This window comes from Protopterus annectens, chromosome 2.part1, assembly GCF_019279795.1.
Source record: "Protopterus annectens isolate FY-2018-M chromosome 2.part1, PAN1.0, whole genome shotgun sequence".
Taxonomy (NCBI): domain Eukaryota; kingdom Metazoa; phylum Chordata; order Ceratodontiformes; family Protopteridae; genus Protopterus; species Protopterus annectens.
Window position 1 is genome coordinate 1,509,931,118 of NC_056729.1, and position 19,920 is coordinate 1,509,951,037.

At 41.2% G+C, this 19,920-nt stretch overlaps 1 protein-coding gene across 1 annotated transcript in view; it reads left to right on the plus strand.

Annotated features, from left to right (window-relative positions):
* MEGF6 (multiple EGF like domains 6) overlaps positions 1 to 19,920 on the plus strand; it is a 2,184,612-nt gene that overhangs the window by 1,781,527 nt on the left and 383,165 nt on the right. The window contains exon 24 of the mRNA XM_044062967.1: positions 16,077 to 16,205. Within this exon, the coding sequence (XP_043918902.1) occupies positions 16,077 to 16,205 (129 nt within the window). The remainder of the gene's footprint in view (positions 1 to 16,076; positions 16,206 to 19,920) is intronic.

Consider the following 19,920-nt stretch of genomic DNA (forward strand, 5'->3'; position numbering starts at 1 on the left):
CTAAGCGTCGAGCACCAGTGTCTCAGCCACCCCTAGAGGGTGCTCCCTCTTCCTCGGAGGCTTCTTCGGATGCCCCCCCCCGAGGAAGTTCCGAGGAAAAGATTGTGTAAGAGGAGACACTTAGATTCTCCACAAGAATCATTGACATCAGACACTGACTTAGATGAGTCAGAAGGGTCCCCAAAGTCACCCTCAGAGGATGTCTCCTTTTCTGACATCCTGGAGATCCTAAAACAGAGAGGTGATTGGCAATCCCTTCCCCCTTCTGAGGATGAGTCAGTCTTGCTGAAGGCATTCGGTGCTCGCCCTTCCTCCTCCTGGGTCACTCCGCCCTTCGATGAGTTGATGGAACTGATTGCTCGAAGGGCGTGGGAGACACCTGACACGGTGGAGCCAGTCCCTAGAAAGCCTAACAAATATATTACTGCCCCCCAAGATAAGGCTTATCTGACAAAGAGAGTGCCAGTGGACGCTATGGTGGTGGCAGCGGCCACGAAAAAGGAGATGTCTGAATCTTCCTCATCTGTCCATCCGCCTAACAGAGATTCCAGGACTATGGACAGGTATGGGAAGCGCATTTTTAGTTCAGCGGCTTTTTCTATGTGATCCCTGAACTATTTGACCCACTTCACATGGCTACAGAGGGATCTAATCAAAGAGTTGGGAGATACCCTCCAGGGTACTACAGATGCTGCTGTCTCAGAGAAGGTTACAGCACATCTCAATACCCTTACATCTATTGCAAACTCGTCCATGAGGCTGATCTCATACGCAGCCGAAGGATCGAGTGGGCAGCAGCTTCAGCGATTGCTCTTCGTAGACAATCCTGGATGCGCTTATGTTCATTTGCGGAAGCCTTCAAGTCTTCCTTTACTAACGCCCCATTTGATGGTGCCACTCTCTTTGGCCCCAAAGTAAGGGAGACCCTTACCCGGTGTGAGCAAGAGGGAAAGACTCTGTCTGCTGTCGGAGTCCGTTTTTCCACCCCATCCAGACCGTACCCCAAAGGGCAACGTGGTGGAAAAATGTGGTTTCGAAAACCCCAAGGCTCTTTCCCAGGCACACAGGGTGATGCCCCCTCTAGAGGCAGAGGAGGGGCAGAGGTGGAAGACGTCGCCCTGGCGGCAGAGGGGGTCCGCAAAACCAAGGTGACAGGGATACACTCCCCGGGAAACCTTTCCAGCACTCCTGAGAGGAGGCCCGGCTGTCCTGCTCTGGAGGCAGTCGGGGGTCGCTTAGCTTTATACCCTCAGGCCTGGCAAAATCTTACATCAGACAATTGGGTAAAAAGCATTGTTACCAGAGGCTACAGAATTCCCTTCCTATTGCCCCCAATTCCACAGAAAAGACTCCCAGATGTGCCGCCCCATCTGCGAGGCCCTGCAGCTATAGAAATTTCAAAGCTGCTAGAAGAAAGAGTCATCCAACCAGTCCCAGCAGACCAAAGAGGATTCGGAACTTACTCAAGGTTCTTTTTAGTTCCAAAAAAGACAGGGGACTGGAGGCCAATTCTGGACCTAAGCAAACTCAATACCTTCATCAAGAAAGAAAAGTTCCGGATGGTCACGCTTCAGTCGATCCTTCCATTTTTACAGAAGGACAACTGGATGTGCTCAATAGATCTAAAGGACGCATACTACCACATCAAAATGGCCAGGGCGTCCAGGGATCACTTGCGCTTCTGGCTGGGAGCCAGTCATTTTCAGTTTCGAGCCCTGCCCTTTGGTCTGACCTCAGCCCCCAGGGTTTTCACCAAATGTATGGCAGTGGTAGCGTCTCACTTGAGACGGCTGGGATTCCAGGTGTTTCCGTATCTGGACGACTGGCTCCTGTCTGCCACCACCGAGCGTCAACTGATTCAGGCCAGGGATTACACGCTACAACTTTGTGTTCATCTCGGAATTTCCGTAAATTTCGAAAAATCTTTACTACAGCCATCACAGCATATCTCATTCATAGGAGCAGAATTGGATACGCGTTGCCTAATTCTAAGGCTTCCTCCAGAAAAGATAGCCTCCCTACAAAACCATATATCTCTTCTTCTATCATCCAGAAAATCCCCAGCGAAACTGGTTCTGAAGGTTTTGGGTCTCATGGCAGCTTCTCTCATTGCGATACCCTTGGGAAGACTGCACATGAGAGTTCTTCAATGGCTACTGTTTGCACAATGGTCGTTCCAAATGTTACCCCTGACACACGAAATCCACATCACAAACATATGCAAATCACACCTGGCTTGGTGGCTCCGGACTTGCAATCTTTCCAGCGGAAGACCATTTGTGCTGCCCATGCCGACAGCAACGGTGACCACGGACGCTTCCCTGATAGGGTGGGGGGGGCATCTTTCAGGGACAGACAGTCCAAGGCGAATGGACCAATTTGGAATACAATCTGCACATTAATGTTCTAGAGTTGAGGGCAGTGTTTCTAGCATTGCAACACTTTGCTCCCCTTCTTCCTCTAGGGACAATTGCAGTCCAGACGGACAACATGTCCGTAGTCTGGTACATAAACAAGCAAGGGGGAACCAAGTCTTACCAACTATGCAGAGAGGCCATGAGAATCTGGCAATGGGCGGAGTCCACGGGTCGCTTTCTGATAGCAACGCACATCCCGGGGTTATCCAACGTCATAGCGGACAGGTTGAACAGAGCCATCCTGTTACCTCACGAGTGGTCCCTCAAACAGTCAGTTGCGAAGGAAATATTTCGCAAGTGGGGCCAGCCTTCCTGCGATCTGTTTGCGTCTCCAATGAACACCAAATGCAGAAGCTATTTTGCCCTATTACCCCCTCCAGGGGAAGTCCCCAGGGACGCTCTGGTTCACGATTGGCCCCCGGGTCTCCTGTACGCTTTTCCTCCTGTTCCCCTGATTTCAAAATTTCTACAGAAAGCCAGCAACCTGCAAAGGACAATTATCCTCATTGCCCCATTCTGGCCTCATCAAATATGGTTTCCCTTTCTTCTGGCACACCAAATGCGGGAACCCTGGATCCTGGACCCAGAGCCGGATCTACTGACCCACTCGTCAGGGGTTCTCCACCCGTCGCTTCTCTCCCTCAGACTAGCAGCTTGGCTGCTCCGCTTCCCTTCTTAGCCAGGTCTGATCTTCTATCCCCTGCGGTTCAAAATATCCTGGTGGCTTCTCATAAAGCTTCCACTACAAAGATTTACACTAGTAAATGGAAGCGTTTTGTGCACTGGGCAACTACACAACAATTGGATCCCATAATAGCTCCTCTGAATAAGGTCTTGGAATTTTTAACCGAACTGTTCCACCAAGGGGCTTCTCCTGCAACTTTGAGAGTGCAATTAGCTGCCATATCAAATTTTCATGTGGGAGAAAGTGGGGCTCCTATTATGGCTCACAGACTTTGTAAGGCCTTTCTAAAAGGATCTTTCCATATTAGACCACTAGTTAGAAGTCCTACTTCACCTTGGAACTTGAACCTTCTTTTGTCACAGCTGATGCTTCCACCTTTTGAACCAGCTTCTTCCTGTCCTTTGAAGTTTTTGTCATGGAAGACCCTTTTTCTGGTGGCTATCACATCGGCCAGGCGGGTATCTGAGCTTCAAGCTCTTTCAGTTAAACATCCTTATTTGATTTTTCACCCTGATAGAGTATCTCTTCGCACTAATCCATCCTTTCTTCCCAAAGTTTGTTCCGTTAATAATATTAATCAGTCCATTGAACTCCCCACCTTTTTCAAAAACCACTCCAATAAGTTGGAATATATGTTACACAAGTTAGATGTTCATAGACAACTCAGATTTTACTTGGACAGAACAAAGGATCACAGAAAAACAGACCAGCTCTTTGTAGCCTTCTCAGACAGCAAGAAGGGTATGGCAGTTACAAAACGAACCCTATCCAAATGGCTTTCTGATTGTATTATTTTTGTTTATATTGCCTCTGAACAATCTTTACCTGTCAAGCCCAAAGGGCACTCTACAAGATCAGTATCTACATCCCTGGCTCATGCAGCCCGCCTGCCGTTAGACACTATTTGTGCGGCTGCCACTTGGTCTAAACCACATACATTTATTTCTCATTACAAAGTAGACAGAATTTCTAGGGACAGGGCAACCTTTGGTTCCACTGTGCTCAGGAACGTTCTCCCCTGAGTTCCTCAGGAACATGGAGCTAGGGACGCTACCCAGGTGTAAGAACAAACGGCGAGATTGAACACTCTCACATATAGAAGCTATGTCCTTACCATAACGTTCCATGTGGAGTGTTCATCTGCCTTTGTTCTTACATTCCCACCCTCCCACCCTCAGGAAGAACGTCCAGTTTAGGTGTCTGGTTTGTTTCTCCTACTTCTGCCTTGAGCAGTTGTTGTGGCTATGTATTTTTAGCTATGTTTATTCTTGTTTGGCATAAATGTGTTATGCTTTCTTCTGTTGACTGCTGGTTTGCTTGCAAACTAGATCTGAGGTAAAGGCAGAGGGGGATTGTGGGAGTTAGGTTGGTCTCGAGCTTCTTCTCGATGCAGAGCTTTGCCAAGCGGCCAACATGGAGCCGAGGATCGGCTCCGAACCAGGTGTAAGAACAAAGGCGAGATGAACACTCCACATGGAACGTTATGGTAAGGACATAACTTCTATTTATCAGCCATGGGGATAGCAAAGACCAATCAGAAAATGTTAATTCAAGCACCAAAAGGGAATTGGCTAAGCTTAAAATGTCCTCCAAGTGAACCTATGTTGTGGTAGCAAATAGTTATAAAAACATTTCCCTTTTTAGTTCACTAAGTGCCTCTGTCACCCTCCGCCCCCCAGTCGTTATCTGCCTATGGGTGTGGTGCAGGTGTTGACCACCTCCTCTTGACTAGCTAGTTCGGGCTTGGCTATAGAGTGCATAGCTTCCAGTTTGGTGATATAAGTGCATCTCTCACAAGTCTGAGTGTTGGGAGGTAATAGGAGAGAGTTGTCTGTGTACATGGACAGTTGCTACACTGCCTCAGAATGCCCAAGTGCAGCAGGTTAATAGGAGAAAGCACAGGGAACTGCCCTTTAATCATGCCAGGAGGGCTGGTCATAACTACCTAGTATTGGAGCTATTTCCATGAAGCAAAACTCCAAAACCTGTTGAAGTGCAAAGCGATTAAGCTATTTGAAGTGCAAGAGAAAGAGCTAGCAAGATTCAACAGAAAAACTGAAGAGCAGACTTTTTTTATATACTGAAAAGCAGCTAAAACAGCAGTAAAAACAATTCAAATGCAGTGCAAGCTAGCATACGAGTGTGTAGCAATATTAAAGCAAATGCAGTTTAAATGAAATTAAATTAAAAACAACTAAAAAGAAGTGCAGAAAGCAGTAAATTAAGAAAGAAATCAAATGGAGGCATTTAAGAGTATCCCTTTCTCCTTCCTGATGCTCTTGCAGTCCTGCAGGATGCTAAAACAGGATCCGTGAAGCTTAAACAAGTGCAAACACATGCATTTGCTGGCTTTTAAACCAGAAAGTTGAAAGGGTTGGAAGAACTCCCCAAACGTCCAATAAACTACAATATCTGGGCCGGAAACCACTCCTCTTGTGATAGACAGGCTAGCTAGTGCTCACCACTCCCACTGATATGCTAGAAGGCTTCCCTGCAACACAGAAAGGCTTAGGAGGGCTCAGAAGCTTACAAACAATCCTGGTTACAGCAAATCTGTATCTGGATTAGACTAGTTACAGGAAAGGCAGGAAACAAGCGCAAACATGGGTTTTAAACCAGAAAGTTGAAAGGGATGGAAAAACTGCCCAAACGACCTATAAACTACAATTTCTGGGACAGAAACCACTCCTGTTGTGGTAGATAGGCTTCCTAGTGCTTACCACTCCCTCTGATAAGCTAGAAGGCTTCCCTCCAACATAAAAAGGTTTGGGGGGAGGGGGATCAGAAGCTTATAAACAGTCCTGAATACAGCAAGTATGTATCTGGACTAGATTAGTTACAGGAAAGGCGGGAAACAAGCTTAGAAGTTTTTTTTTTGTTTGTTTTTTTTTTTTACAGAAAAGCAGCTAAAACAGCAGTAAGAACAGTTCAAATGCAGTGCAATCTAACACACTTGAGTGTGTAGCAGTATTAAAGCAAATACAGTTTAAATAAATGCAATTAAATTAAAAAAACTAAAAAGAAGTGTAGAAAGCAGTAAATAAGGAAAAAATCAATATAGAAGCACTTAGAGTATCAGAAAATAGTGAAAGATAAATAAATATATAAATAATTCAGTCAAGCAAAAATTAAGACAGTGTAGGACTCTGAACTGTTAAAAAATGCCAAAAAATATACTTATCAGCTCTATATTTCCAGATTGTTTGAGAAGCACACTCAGTCAGAACACAAGGACATTCTAACATTGGAAGTACAACACAGAAAATACACCTCAGGCAATCTCAAACAGTTAAGATGGGCTAGCTCAATAACCCCCACCTGAAACTAGCTTCTGAGCTACCCTGAGAAACAAAGTGCAGACGACAGCAACAAAGGACAGAAACAATACAGCAAATATATAAATAAAAAAGCAAATATATAAATACAGCACAACACAAACTAAGTTGCAAAAAGTGTACTTAACAGTTTGGAATATAAGATGGGAAAAGGTTCCAAATTTGTTCACAGTCAGGATAATTTAGCTGTCTGCTATATCAGCTCTGTACAAATTCACAGAAATGCAATGCTCTGAATATTTGGTGGACTTGGGGAGAGCAGGGTTTGATGAGGGTTTGTCCACAAAAAACCTAAATGTAAAATAACGGGCCTGAAGCACAAGTGCTAAAACCAAAGATAAGACACATAGAATACCAGACAAATGTATTCAGGCTACTAACAAGCAGTAATTAGTATGGAATAAGAGCACTTGAACACTTAAGAGCACACAGAACAGCAAACTAAGTAATAAAGAAGGTAGAAGATAGTTACAGTAAGAGCAGCTGAATAAAGTGAAATCAATTTTTTTTGGTTCCCCTTCCTATGGTCTCATCTTCATTATCCTAAACGGATACTGGAGCCAATTCTGGATCTCCTGTCACACCCATCAGGGATTCAACGTCCCAACATTCAAGCCCTTAAGTCTAACCGCATGGTTTCTCTACTTCCTGTAATATTTAGACACCACAGGGTTTCTTCTCATGCTCGTAGTATTATTCTGGCTTCACAAAAAAAATCTACCAAAAAAGTATACAAAAACAAATGGAAAAGATTCTCCCTTTGAGCTTTGAATAAGGATATTGATCCTTTTTCTGCCCTAGTCTCTCCAGTTCTCCAATTCATGAGTACGCCTTTTGAAGGAGATAGTTTCTCTATGGTTAAACCTCAATTGGCAGTGATTTCTAATTTCCACATGGGAACAGACGTTTTTCTCTGGCATCGTCCAAACTATGTAAAGCTTTCATGAAAGGAATCTTTCTTCTAAGGCTTGCAGTAAAAGAACCCTCATCACCTTGGGATCTCAGAGTTCTACTTCAAGGTCTAACACAGAAGTCTTTTGAGCCTTCAGCTAAATCTGATCTGAAGTTTCTATCATGGAAAACAGTTTTTCTGGTAGCCATCACATCTGCTAAGAGAATATCTGAACTCCAGGCTCTCTGTTCAAAATCTTCTTATATAATTTTTCATAAAGATAGGGTTTCTTTACAGAGTAACCCTTCCTTTTTACTTAATGTAACCTCTGACAATAACACTAACCAATTCATTCATTTACTAGTTTGTTTCCAAATTTTTTCCAGTAAAGCAGAATACATACTGCATTTTCTTGATTTGCATGGAGAATTACGTTTTTATCTTCACGGGATAAGACAATTCAGAAAATCAGACCAGTTCTTTATTTCCTTTTCTCCAAAATTACTAAGTTATCCGGTGTCCAAATTCACTCTAGCAAAATGGATAACAGACTGTAGTTCCTGGATTTATTCTCAGAAAGTCATGATATTATCTAAACCTTCCGTGGCTTATACAACCAGATCCATGCCCACATCATCTGCTTTTTGGTCAAGAACATATATTGACAACATTTATGCTGCAGTTACGGGGTCCAGTACTCATAATTGTGTTACTCATTACAAATTGGATATTATTTCTAGAGACAGAGCCGCCTTTGGTTCAGTGGTAATCTGGAATATCCTTCCATGAGGGCCACCCAGGATCAATGTAGCTGGGGACTCTGAAGAAGAATGAAAAGGACAACACCAGATTTAGAGGTTATGTTCTTACCATAACTAGGTATCTGTGTTGTCCATTTTTATTCTTCTTCAACCTCTCTCCCATCCATGTTCCTGTTTTAGATCTATTGGACTATACTGGAACATGCAGTTCCAGGTTTGAGCCCTGTATTTCTATCAAACTATTCCTGTCTCTGTTTTTACTATGAGGATAGGACAGCAAACTTGATCTAAGGCTTTGGGGATGCTATAGGTACAGGATGGATACATGAAGGAGCTCGAAAGCTGGATCCTAAGTCTGGAGTAAGCAGCTGAGTCGGATCCGAAGGTCGGATCTGAACTCATATGTTGAAGAATGAAAATGGACAACACGGATGCCTAGTTATGGTAAGAACATAACTTTTAATTTTTAACACTTCAAATAACTCTTACCTTTGTTCCCCTTCAGTATAAGCATATACCATTATAACAGTTTTTGGTTTACCTTTTATTCTTATGTCCACCACAGACACCCTCCTTATTTTCACAGTAATATTGTCTAATGTTATAATTTGCTCATTTTTAACAACCATTTTCAATCCTGAACACCTTTCAGTTCCTGTATTCCACAAACTCTTTCTACTGCATAAATATTCTAATTGCTCCTTTTTTTTTCAGTTCTCACATTATTTAAGCATAACTTCTTTCATACCATTGATGCACCATTAACCTCCTTACATCATTTACATTAACAGATATTACTCTTGCATTATCCATTATCTTTTTTTTGTTTTATGGTTTTTATCATAACATTTCCTTTTCCTATTTTTCACTCTACCCTTATAGAATTTCTTCCTTTAACATTCTTCCATTTTTCTTCATCACTTTTGTCACTTTCCTTATATTGTCTATTCTGTTTACCCTTCTTATTAACAGATAATTTTATTTGTTTGCCTATCATTCCCTCCCCATTTTGCTCCCATTTCTCTCTTCTTCACCAGTCAGTAACTTATTTTCTACTTATCTCAGTTGTTATCAATGCTTTCGTCTGTCTCAAAAATATTGTCATGCATGTTTTTATTTATACTGTCTTCATTTATATTTTCTTTGAAATTCATCCAGAAATATCCTTATTTTTACATTTATAATAAACTGCAACACAGGTTTTTGTACTATAACCCCCTTTCTTCACATAGCTTGCACTGTCTTTTTTCACAGTGCTCAATTAAATGTTCTTCAGACCCCCAAAATTGTTTTTGGTTCTGCTGAATATCTCAGAACACCTCCATTTTCTTCAGTATTTATTAAAAGCTGTACCAAGTTTTACTTTTCATTTTTATTTTTTAAACTAACTGCACACTCCCACCCTGCAGTCCCCAATGCCCTTCCATGTTTAATTTTTCCAAAGCATTAACAACGTCACACAATGTCTTTAAAAAGTCCTCCAAATATTTTTCTATATCAGTTAGAATTTGTATTTATATCTTTACTTTTCTTTTCCACATTTCAGTGTGTGAAGTTACCACATAACCATTCCATGGAAAAACATTTTCCTTTGCTTTATAACTTTCCCAAAAGTTTGCCATCCCTTCCCCACTCTCAGAAATAATGCCCCAAAAAGTGCCTGTTCCCAAAACAATCAATGCTCTTACATCTGCAAGTTTTGCTCACAATGGTTTAATTAAATTGTACCATAGTTGATATCTGCTCAGTACTTTATTATTTTGTTTGCTTGGATTCTTACTGTACATTTCCTTTTCTTACTTTTTCTTATTTTCTTTGGTACTGCCACACTCCAATACCTTGCTCGCACAAGTCTCTCTCTCTCTCTCTCTCATTTCTCTCTTCTGACTCTATTTCATCTGAAACACTCTTTACTTTTTTATCCCCTTTCTATATTTTTCCAATATATCACTCCCTAACATAGCCTGACTGTCCTTCTGTGGTTTTTGCTCAAAAATACACTCTAGTATTCCATCCTGCAGCCCTCCAGAATGGAGGATTGTAAATTGTATTTTTTACTTGTTTCATATTTTTGACTTCTCTATACACATTGTATTTAAAAAAAAGGTTTCACTGTAGTATCTTCTCCGAATCTTCCACCACGCACTCCTTTCTCTCCACTACTATACTGCCTTCTGCCATTTTGTCACACATGTTTCTCCTCCCAGCCACCACTGCTCTAGAAATGGAAGATGTGTGTATGTTCCTCAAAAAGGGAAGTTCTACGGGGTGCTCAGGCTAAAATTTCCCTGACCAGTATGAATGCAGTCTCTGGTCCCCCTGAAAAGAAGACACTTACCTAGTGGGTCTAGCTTGAATAAATTAAGAAGGAAATTAAGTAGGAAATAAGAAAGCATTTGCATTGGTAGAGGCCTAATGACAATAGGGGTTTGTACATCTCCAACGCCCAAGTGAGAACTGCTCTCTCCAAAGCAAAAAACACAGCATCCATGGGACCTGATGGTGTCCCCGGCTGTGTGCTCCACGAACTCAACGAGGAATTAAACCCACAGCTAGGACAGCTGTTTAATCATAGTCTTACCTCTGGATACGTACCCAGGGAGTGGCGCACTGCAACTGTGGTCCCACTTCACAAAGGCGGTGCCTCCACCGACCCTGGAAATTACCGGCCCATTAGCTTGACAAGCCTTATCTGCAAAGCCATGGAGAGGATCATAATGGACCTCATAAATAAAGACATAGGGAATTTGCAGACTTTGGATCCATCCCAGTTTGGCTTTGTCAAAGGCAGATCATGCCTTCTAAACTTGGTTGACTTTTTCAAACAGTCACCAAAGCCATTGATGAGGGAAAGGCAGTCCATACAGCCTACCTCGATCTGGCGAAGGCCTTTGATACAATACCCCACTCGGGTATCATTGAAAAACTCATCAGCTTAAATGTTAACCCATACATCACAAGATGGGTTGCAAACTGGCTGAGTGACAGAACCCACAGGGTCAGAGTTGCTGGCGCCATGTCAGACTCAAAGCCTGTCACAAGTGGTGTACCACAGGGCTCAGTCCTGGGCCCACTCTTGTTTGGCATCTACTTTTCCAAGTACAAGCAAACACAGGAGGGTTATGGCTGACAAAGTTTGCAGATGACTGCAAACTGGGCCATAGTAGAAAACACATCTGACACAGATATCCTTCAGAAGGGTCTCACAGAAACGGATAACTGGTGCCAGAGCCATGGCCTAAAGTTAAATGCCAAAAATGCATAGTCATACCCTTCGGGAAAAACAAGGTTACCCCTAGCTACCAAATAGGTGGCAATCCACTGAGTACAGAAGAAGTTATCAGGGACCTGGGGACCCAGGTTGATAGTAGTCTGTCATTCGACACCCATGTAGCTAAAGTAGTTAGGAAGACCTTCTACATTGCCCACCTTATCATGAAGGGATTCTCATCTAGATCAAGGGAGGTCATAGTCTCCCTATACTCATCACTCATCAGACCAATGATTGAGTACAATGCCCCATTCGAATGTATCTGACCCGACACTTGCAGCAGCTGGAGAGGCCACAAAAGTTCCTCACCAAAAGGATAAAGGGTCTCAAACATCTGTCCTATGCTGCCCGACTGAAAGAACTCCAGCTCTATTCAGTCGCACGCTTGCTCAGAGGTGACCTTTGCCTAACATACAAGGCCATGTCAAACCCAGATTTGATGAATATGCTTCACCTCAAAAATCTAGATCCGTCAGAGCCACAAGGGCGGAGACTTAAACCTCGACACGGCTATTAATAGGACGTGCTGGAGGGATAGATTCATCACCCAAAGACTCCCTATGCTGTGGAATAAAATCCAGGTATATGTGAGGCAGAGCACCTCGCTGGCCTTGTTCAAGAGAAATCTTGACCAATGGATGGGAGATCGCAGATATACCCCAGGGATTACCTCAGTGTCACTGCTCAACAGAGGCACAGCAAAATAATGGGTATAGTTCCCCATACTAAAGGGGTGGCGTAAGCCACAAAACTATGGGCTAGGCTTGTAAATGCCCTCGGGCAGATAGCCTAGTATGAACCTATGAACCTATGAACATAGAGACATGTGGGAAATAACAGGGAAAAAGAAGATACTGGATGTAATTCTGACTTGAAGGGTTATATATGAGGTGAAGACACCTTTTGAAATAATGGTACATTAGTATGGTTGGCCCTAGGAACATGAAGAAAAAGGGAGCAATTCCAGATTGGAAATTTGTAAGTTTAAGGGTAGATTATGGGAGACTGTTTGACAGAGTTAAGGACTACCTGAGTAGATGGCATGATACGTTCAGATGAAGAAATTAAAGGTTATGTCAAAGAAGAATTTTGGAAGGAATTTACAGATGTGTGAGGAAAAGCAAAACAAGTATGGAGGAGGAAGAAGTGGAAGCCAGCTTAAATGAGCAGAGAGATATCAGGTGCTGTCAGATCTAAGAAGAGGCCATACATAATAATCAGTTTTGGGAAAAGAAAATAGTTTCTGAAGAAGCTAAACATAATGCTTTTGGGGTAGTAAGTATAACAAAAGTAGAAATAGAAAGGAAACTTCCCAGAGGGACTAAGGAGAGTCAGACAACAGTATAGATTTACATGAGAAAGGAAGAAAAGGCAAGTTTAGATGTAAAGAGAGTTGAAAAACCAAACAAGAAGGCTGTAGTACTGAATATCTTTTTTTGGCTCATTACAGAGAAGCAGAAAGGTTTCTGGATGGGAAAGACATTATAGCATAAATGGGGACAAGTGGACACGTGGTTATCATTGGAATGGAGGTAGAAAAAGAACTGGCAGCATTAATGGAGGATAAAGCTCAGGGACCAGAGAAGCTACCATGTAGTGTGTTAAAAGAACTGTTAGTAGCAGTTTCTGATCTATCTACTAGATTCTATAACTTGTTCTTGGAGACTGAAAGATGACACTATATTTCTTAGTTATTAATGACATGTGGGGAGTGGTCAAAAAAGGATCCAAGGCCAATGAGTACTTCATTAGTCCTGGAGAGTACAATGACATTTCTTAGATGCAGACTAGTAAAATTCCTGTCAAGGAATGCACTTTTTAATAAACACCTGCAGAAGTTCTTAGAAAGATAGTGTCAATCAAACTTGTTGACTGTGTGGCAGACAGAAGTGGCTAGAGAGTGGTCACTGCATTTGATTTTCCTAGCCATAAATGTTTCCTTCATTACAGTTTCAGATGAAAAACTACTGGAGAAAATAATAATGATAGTATTAATAAAAAAATTAGGTTTATAAAACCATTTAATTGAAGAGAGAGAGAAACAAGCTGTGTTTGGTATCCCAGAAGTCAGTTTGCATATTGGTGCTATTTAAAATATTCATGGCAGATATCACTTGTTGAGATTGAGATTATGATAATTTTGTTACTAGATGACACCAATAACTGAAGCAATTGTGTAGGATAGAATGATAATTTAAAAGGGCAATAATTATCCTAATGGAGCTGGGTGACCACTCGCACTTTGATTACTAAATCCTAAAGTACATGTCAGTGTAGGTGAAAGAATAATGGAAGCCACCAAGAAGGGGAAAAGCATGGGAATTATTACACATAATCACTTTAGCACAGTTCAGAAAGCAGTGGCAAAAACAATAAATGCTTTGATGTAGAGCTCAATGTGAGTAGTATAGGAATGGTGAAGTCATATTATTCCTCTAGAAGGCTTTGGTGAGGTCAGAACTGGATAACTGAGATCAGTTTCACAGAAATTTTAAGCAAAAAATTGATGCATCTGGACAAAGTACAGGGAAGAGTTACGAAAACAGCAAAGGAAACTGCTGAGCTGCTTCATGGAAAAAAAGAAAGGCTGAGAATGTTTAGTTTGTAAATGATGAAGGGTCATGAGATATACATATAGCATAGTGATATGAAAGTGTGGGATTACTAGTGTTTAATAGGAAGGATTTGTGGAGGGGTGGACAGGAATACAGATAACTGGAACAAGAATTAGAATGGCTGATAAAAGCACTGTTTCACAGAGAGGCATAGAGAGTGCAGTGCAGAATTGGTGCAGGATAGTGATGGAGAACATGGGAACTCTGAAAACTTACCGTTAAATTGACATCGGATAGATGGAGTAAGTGTGGTATTTGATCTTTGGCTCCCAGTTCCAGGGTGTAGATTGCAATTCTGACCTGTTGTCATTCTCTGGGTATCATTTGCATTTTCTCTCCATGCATGAATTATGGTTATTCCAGTTCTTTCTCACCCAAAAGCATGTTGTTTGATTGACTACTCTAAACTATCCAATATATTTTCCATTTATCCTAGCACTTGTGGCTTGACTTATTGATGGAAAAGGTCAGAGATTAACCAGTTAATTTACCTGGTTAGCAATTGAATAAAAAAGCATTTCACTCTGTTGGTTTAATCACACATTTACATTATTTCTAACATTTTGGGAAGCACTTCTCTAGTGGGAATGTGATACAGGTTCTGACATGATTAAATTTTAAACTAGTACATACAATTTAACATAGTTTGTAAAAGGCTTTGTGATGCAGTTACATAGAGCTAGCTCCACAGTCAGAAAGATAGGGTGGGCTATGGTGTTTTCAATCAGCTTAGTATGTATATACTGAGACAATTTGGCTTTATTTTATTCATCATATCTATAGTACTGGTGGAGAAAACAATGGATGTTATTAAGTTACATTGCATATACACATGCATGTATATATACACACATGCATTTGCTCGCACACACTCATACATTCACCCATATCTGAGGTCAAAGTGCATGTTGGCACACATTTATACTGAAAGAAGCCAACTGTATGGAGCAGGGGTGGAGCCCTGACTACTTCTTCATTGACTCATGTTTTCTTAGCAGATCCTGGTGCTAGAGGAACTGACAAGGGGTGGGAGTAAGCTCCCAAAATCAGCTTGCCCATCCCTGAGAATTTAGACCACTGTGTAAGCTACAAACTAGTGAAGGCTGTGTGGTGTAGTAGTAGGACAGGGAAGAAGACAGGTACTTTGGCCTGGCAGACAGGAAGTAGTGCTGAAGCTGTTTTGTGTGTGTGTGTGTGTGTGTGTGTGTGTGTGTGTGTGTGTGTGTGTGTGTGTGTGTGTGTGTGTGTGTGTGTGTGCATATGTGCATAGCCACTCCACTGAGCCAGCAATGTGGGACCCACTTTAGTGGAGATCCTTTTGATCGCTGCATGGGTGTATGGGGAGTGGGAAGTCAGACATACAAAAAAATCCCTTAAACTTACCATATCGTGGCTGAAATTCCTGGGTTTTGCCTCACTCACCAAGTGTCTGTGGAAGCATCTGAAGGGAGAGTGAGTGGGTCAGCAGTGTGAGACAAGTAAATGACTGTGAGTACGGGGGACAGGATCCAAAAATACCTAGAAAAACACTTAAGATTTCCAGTGGGCTTTAAGTTGATGTTTTGTGTTTGTCTGTTTACACATTCTACCCTACAGCTAAATTCTAACCTTAAGTAATGCATCAAAAAAAATTTAATTTTATTGACTTATATAGGTTTACAAAGAGTAGAAAAGAATGTGCAGTAAGCATATCTGTAGACAAATGTTGATATATATGCATGTGCCGGTATCCATCATCAAATGACAGCAGAAACTTAATTTCAGACTTCATCAAGGCAAATATCAACTTTGCTTAGCATGTCAGTCATCAGGGGTTTATACAATTTTTTGAGAAATCATTGAACAGAGTTGAACAGTGCCCTTACTCAATGGATGTAGGCCATATAACACGTCACTTAAAAGCTGCTGTTAATTGTATCTCTGTAACTTACACATCATCATAAAGCAATGGTTCCCATTAGTCAAAAGCCTATAATGACAATCAGTTGCACAATTGCAAACCTCCAGTACATACATTTTAGAAGCAAAACAGTCTAGTGGAAACTGCCACTCTGTGTGTGTGTTTGAACTCTCTCTCTCTCTCTCTCTCTTTTTTTTAAGCCTGTCCCGTTGGTTGGTATGGAGAGGAGTGTGAAGAAAAATGTAACTGTGAACATGGAGCCAAATGTCACCATATCACTGGAACCTGCCGGTGTCCAAGTGGATGGAGAGGTCGCCACTGTGAGAAAGGTCAGGAGTAAGACACTTATGAAATTTTAATAACACTATATACACAGCATTGTTATATGAATTTATCAAAATGTATAGATTATTTTTTTTTTTTTTTTTTTTTTTTTTTTAGAATGCAGCAAGTAAAATGCTTCTGTGTAGGGTTCATAAGACAAAAACTACATTACCCATGACAAATGTACTCAGATGCCATGGAAAAGATTTTCATACTTTAAATAAAATGGATAAATTAAATTATTTCATATGCTTGTCTGTTGTCTGTATATCAGAAGATCATAGGCACCGAAAGCTGTTAAAGACTTGGGGGGGGGGGGGGTGGAGGGTGACAGGGGCATTTAGTGAACTAAAAAGGGAATTTTTTTTATAACTATTTGCTGCCACAACATAGGTTCACTTGCAGGACATTTTAAGCTTAGCCATTTCCCTTTTGGTGCTTGAATTAACATTTTCTGATTGGGCTTAGCTATCCTCATGGCTGGTAATTGTATATTAGCCCTAGTGAGCACAACTGTGATCACACCATAGATAATTTGAGGGGGCCATGTAATGGATGCAGCATTTAGGAACTGCCTCTATCCATTAGTGGCATGAGGGGAAATCCTGGAGTACATTTTCTATTACCCATCCTTAGATCCAAGTTGCATTTGAATATGGATGGATGACCTTTGCTTTATTTTTATGGATAGTCTGTTCCGGAATAGTAGTAGCCTCTGTGATATATATCCATCTTTCCACAACATTCAGTTTAGATACCTGGACTGAGTATTTCTGATGTCATTTGACTTGCTGGTGTTCAGTAGGTCCATCTGTATTATGTTGGAGGATGCTTTGTATGCCAGACATGTCACCTCTAAGCACTCTGTAGGATACTGAGTACAGTAATAAATCTTTGAGGTGGTCCATGCAAGACCTATTGCTTAGGACTTGTATCCTTTTAGTAAGGTATCTCTGAAGGTATTCCAATTGTTGCATGGGGCTGGACAGATACATGCCAAAGTGGGCATTATACAAAATGATTGACATAATGTGAGCTTTGTAAAGGGGGACAACAACATCTCTAGATCTAGTCACAATCAATTTGTTTATAAGCTGTGTAATATAGAAAGGCTTTCTTATGACTCTAGGCACATGTTGGGCAAAAGTTAGGTCACTATACACATAAATTCCCAAATGACAAACAATTGGATCAGTTCTCAGAGGGCATTGTCATGATTTTGACACCAGTTATTATTTGGGACAAACCTTCCTGCATCATGGTTAAGTCATTTGGAGATTCAGTAATTTCTCCTAGCTTGCAGTTAGCTCAGACATAGCTGGTCAAAGCTGTTTGGTATTTCCTTTACTTTTGAGATGTATATGCCAAACAGAAAAAGTCTCAGCACCGAACCCTGGGGGACTCCAGTGGTGACTGGTCTCTTCCCCTGTTTTGATCTCCTGCATCATGTGAGCCAAGTTGGCAATGCAGCTGGTAATGTAAGTGTTTGCTCCTACTTTATTCATCTTTTGTACAACACCTGAGTAGGGGATTGTGTCAAAAGGCTTGGCCAGGTCAAGGTAATGTGGTGTGAACTGTTTTACCTTCATCCATTGCTTTGGTAACAAGAGTAAAGCTTAAAATTTGCCCTTGATTTTGAGCCTTTCACACTTTCCTCTGGGCTGTTTTCAAACACATTTTTAGGGTCATGCATACATCTATGCATTCCTTGATTCACCTTCCTGATTTTATTAAATTATATTCCTTGTATAATACAGCACACTTGTTAGACTTAAGTTCGAGCGCATTTTAAATTTATTGTTTAAACATTTTTCGGTAGGCAACGAAACAAAAATGCATTAACCAATAATGACAAAACTGCCCTATTCAGAAGATTTCCATGATGACAGTCTACCTCCACACACAACTGCATTTTAAATTTTTTTGTTTGAACATTTTTCCAGTAGGCAATGAAGCAAAATGCATGCACCAGTAATGACAAAACTGCCCTATTCAGAACATTTCCATGATAACAGTCTGCTTCTACACACAATATATAAATACAGAATCACAGTAGAGTGTAAGCCATAGGCATGTTGCACAGCTTCTTGAACTTATTTTCAGTTGGGGGGAGCAAAAGGCCAAAAACCAGGGACACATTTTAAACATTGCGTGTATAATTTTGGAAAGTTGCTTGCATAAAATGTTGTTACCACAATGCATTTCACTGCCAAGTCTTGAACCCAGAACCTTGTGCACTACAGTCAGAGGAACATTCCACTAAGCCAAACCAGCAGTTTCTTGAAAGACAGGAAGACAAACTTAAATGGCTGTCATATCATTTAGTGACTTCAGTTCTCACTTCTCAACATAGCTCTCAACCTCTTAGCACAAAAATACAGAACAAAGCCAATAATGGGGGAATACAGCCCCAAAATAAGGACACATTTCAAATACTGATTTTATAACCTTAGAAAATTTCTAGAATAAAAGGTTTAGGGAAACATTTCAAATACTGATTTTATAACCTTAGAAAATTGCTAGAATAAAAGGTTTTGTTTTACCAGTCCTGCAAAACCAGAGGAGCAGAAGAATGTGAGGCATAAATTCACAAGTGATGGTAGCTAGGGACTTTAGGCTCTTTTTACCTGTACCCAAGGTACAGGGTTTGAGCCTGAGTACCTCTAGCCACCAGATGTATCCTGCTGGGGGCACACACACACACACACACACACACACACACACACACACACACACACACACACACACACACACACACACCTACCTACCTCTGCAACAGTATGCAGTGTACTCACTCTACAACAGACTCCATCCCCCGGTAGCATTCAGCTTCTGTCCGTCCGTTCCCGCTCCACTCTACAATTAAATCAGTCCAGACACTATCTGCTCCATTACAGGCTTCTGAGACTAAATCCATTTCTGCAGGCAGCAGCTTGAATAAATCTGTGTTCCTGCTAGCAGAAAAAACAGAAATATGTGTGCTGCAATCATCACGGCAGTTGGAGGCATGGAAAACGAAAGGGCAGCGGTATGGATGATCTGCAAAAATGGAAGGGCTCCCCTCCTTCCAGGCTCTATGGTTCCAGCGCCCATGCAGACGATTCTGAGGCACTTATTAAAAAAAAAAAAAAAAAATAGGTGATTTGATATCACTGCATTCATAGAATTACACATCCACTTCAAACCCGGCTGCCACTTTTACAAAGCAAATAAAACAACATCGGATGTTACACTGACAAATGTAAATGCACCCATGATTAGCATGTTTCCCTTGTGTGCATAATTAAACTACAAGTATTAATTGTTTATATTTTTATTACAGATTTTTGTTGTGTAGTACATTAAAATCATGGTGTAAGAATGCTTCAGCAGGCATGCACAGTACAAAGAACCTCCATATATGCTATTTAAGTAGGAGCAGACCACAACAGTACAGAAAATATGTACCTTAAAATACAAATAATAACAGAAAGCAGTGTAAGTAAATATTAACTAAATAGTTTAGTGGTGACACATGACCAGTTAATCAAACTGTTGCTAGAATAATTCCTTACATAGTGACTCTCACCAGGCTACTTTGTTTTAACTTCCATGCCATTAGATAACTGAGTCTCAGGCCATGCAGTGGCTACAGTTGCATTCTACCAGTAAAACTCTGCAGTCTCTGATCAGTATCTCATGGCAACATTTTATCCATTTAAAATTAACTGAATTGAGCCA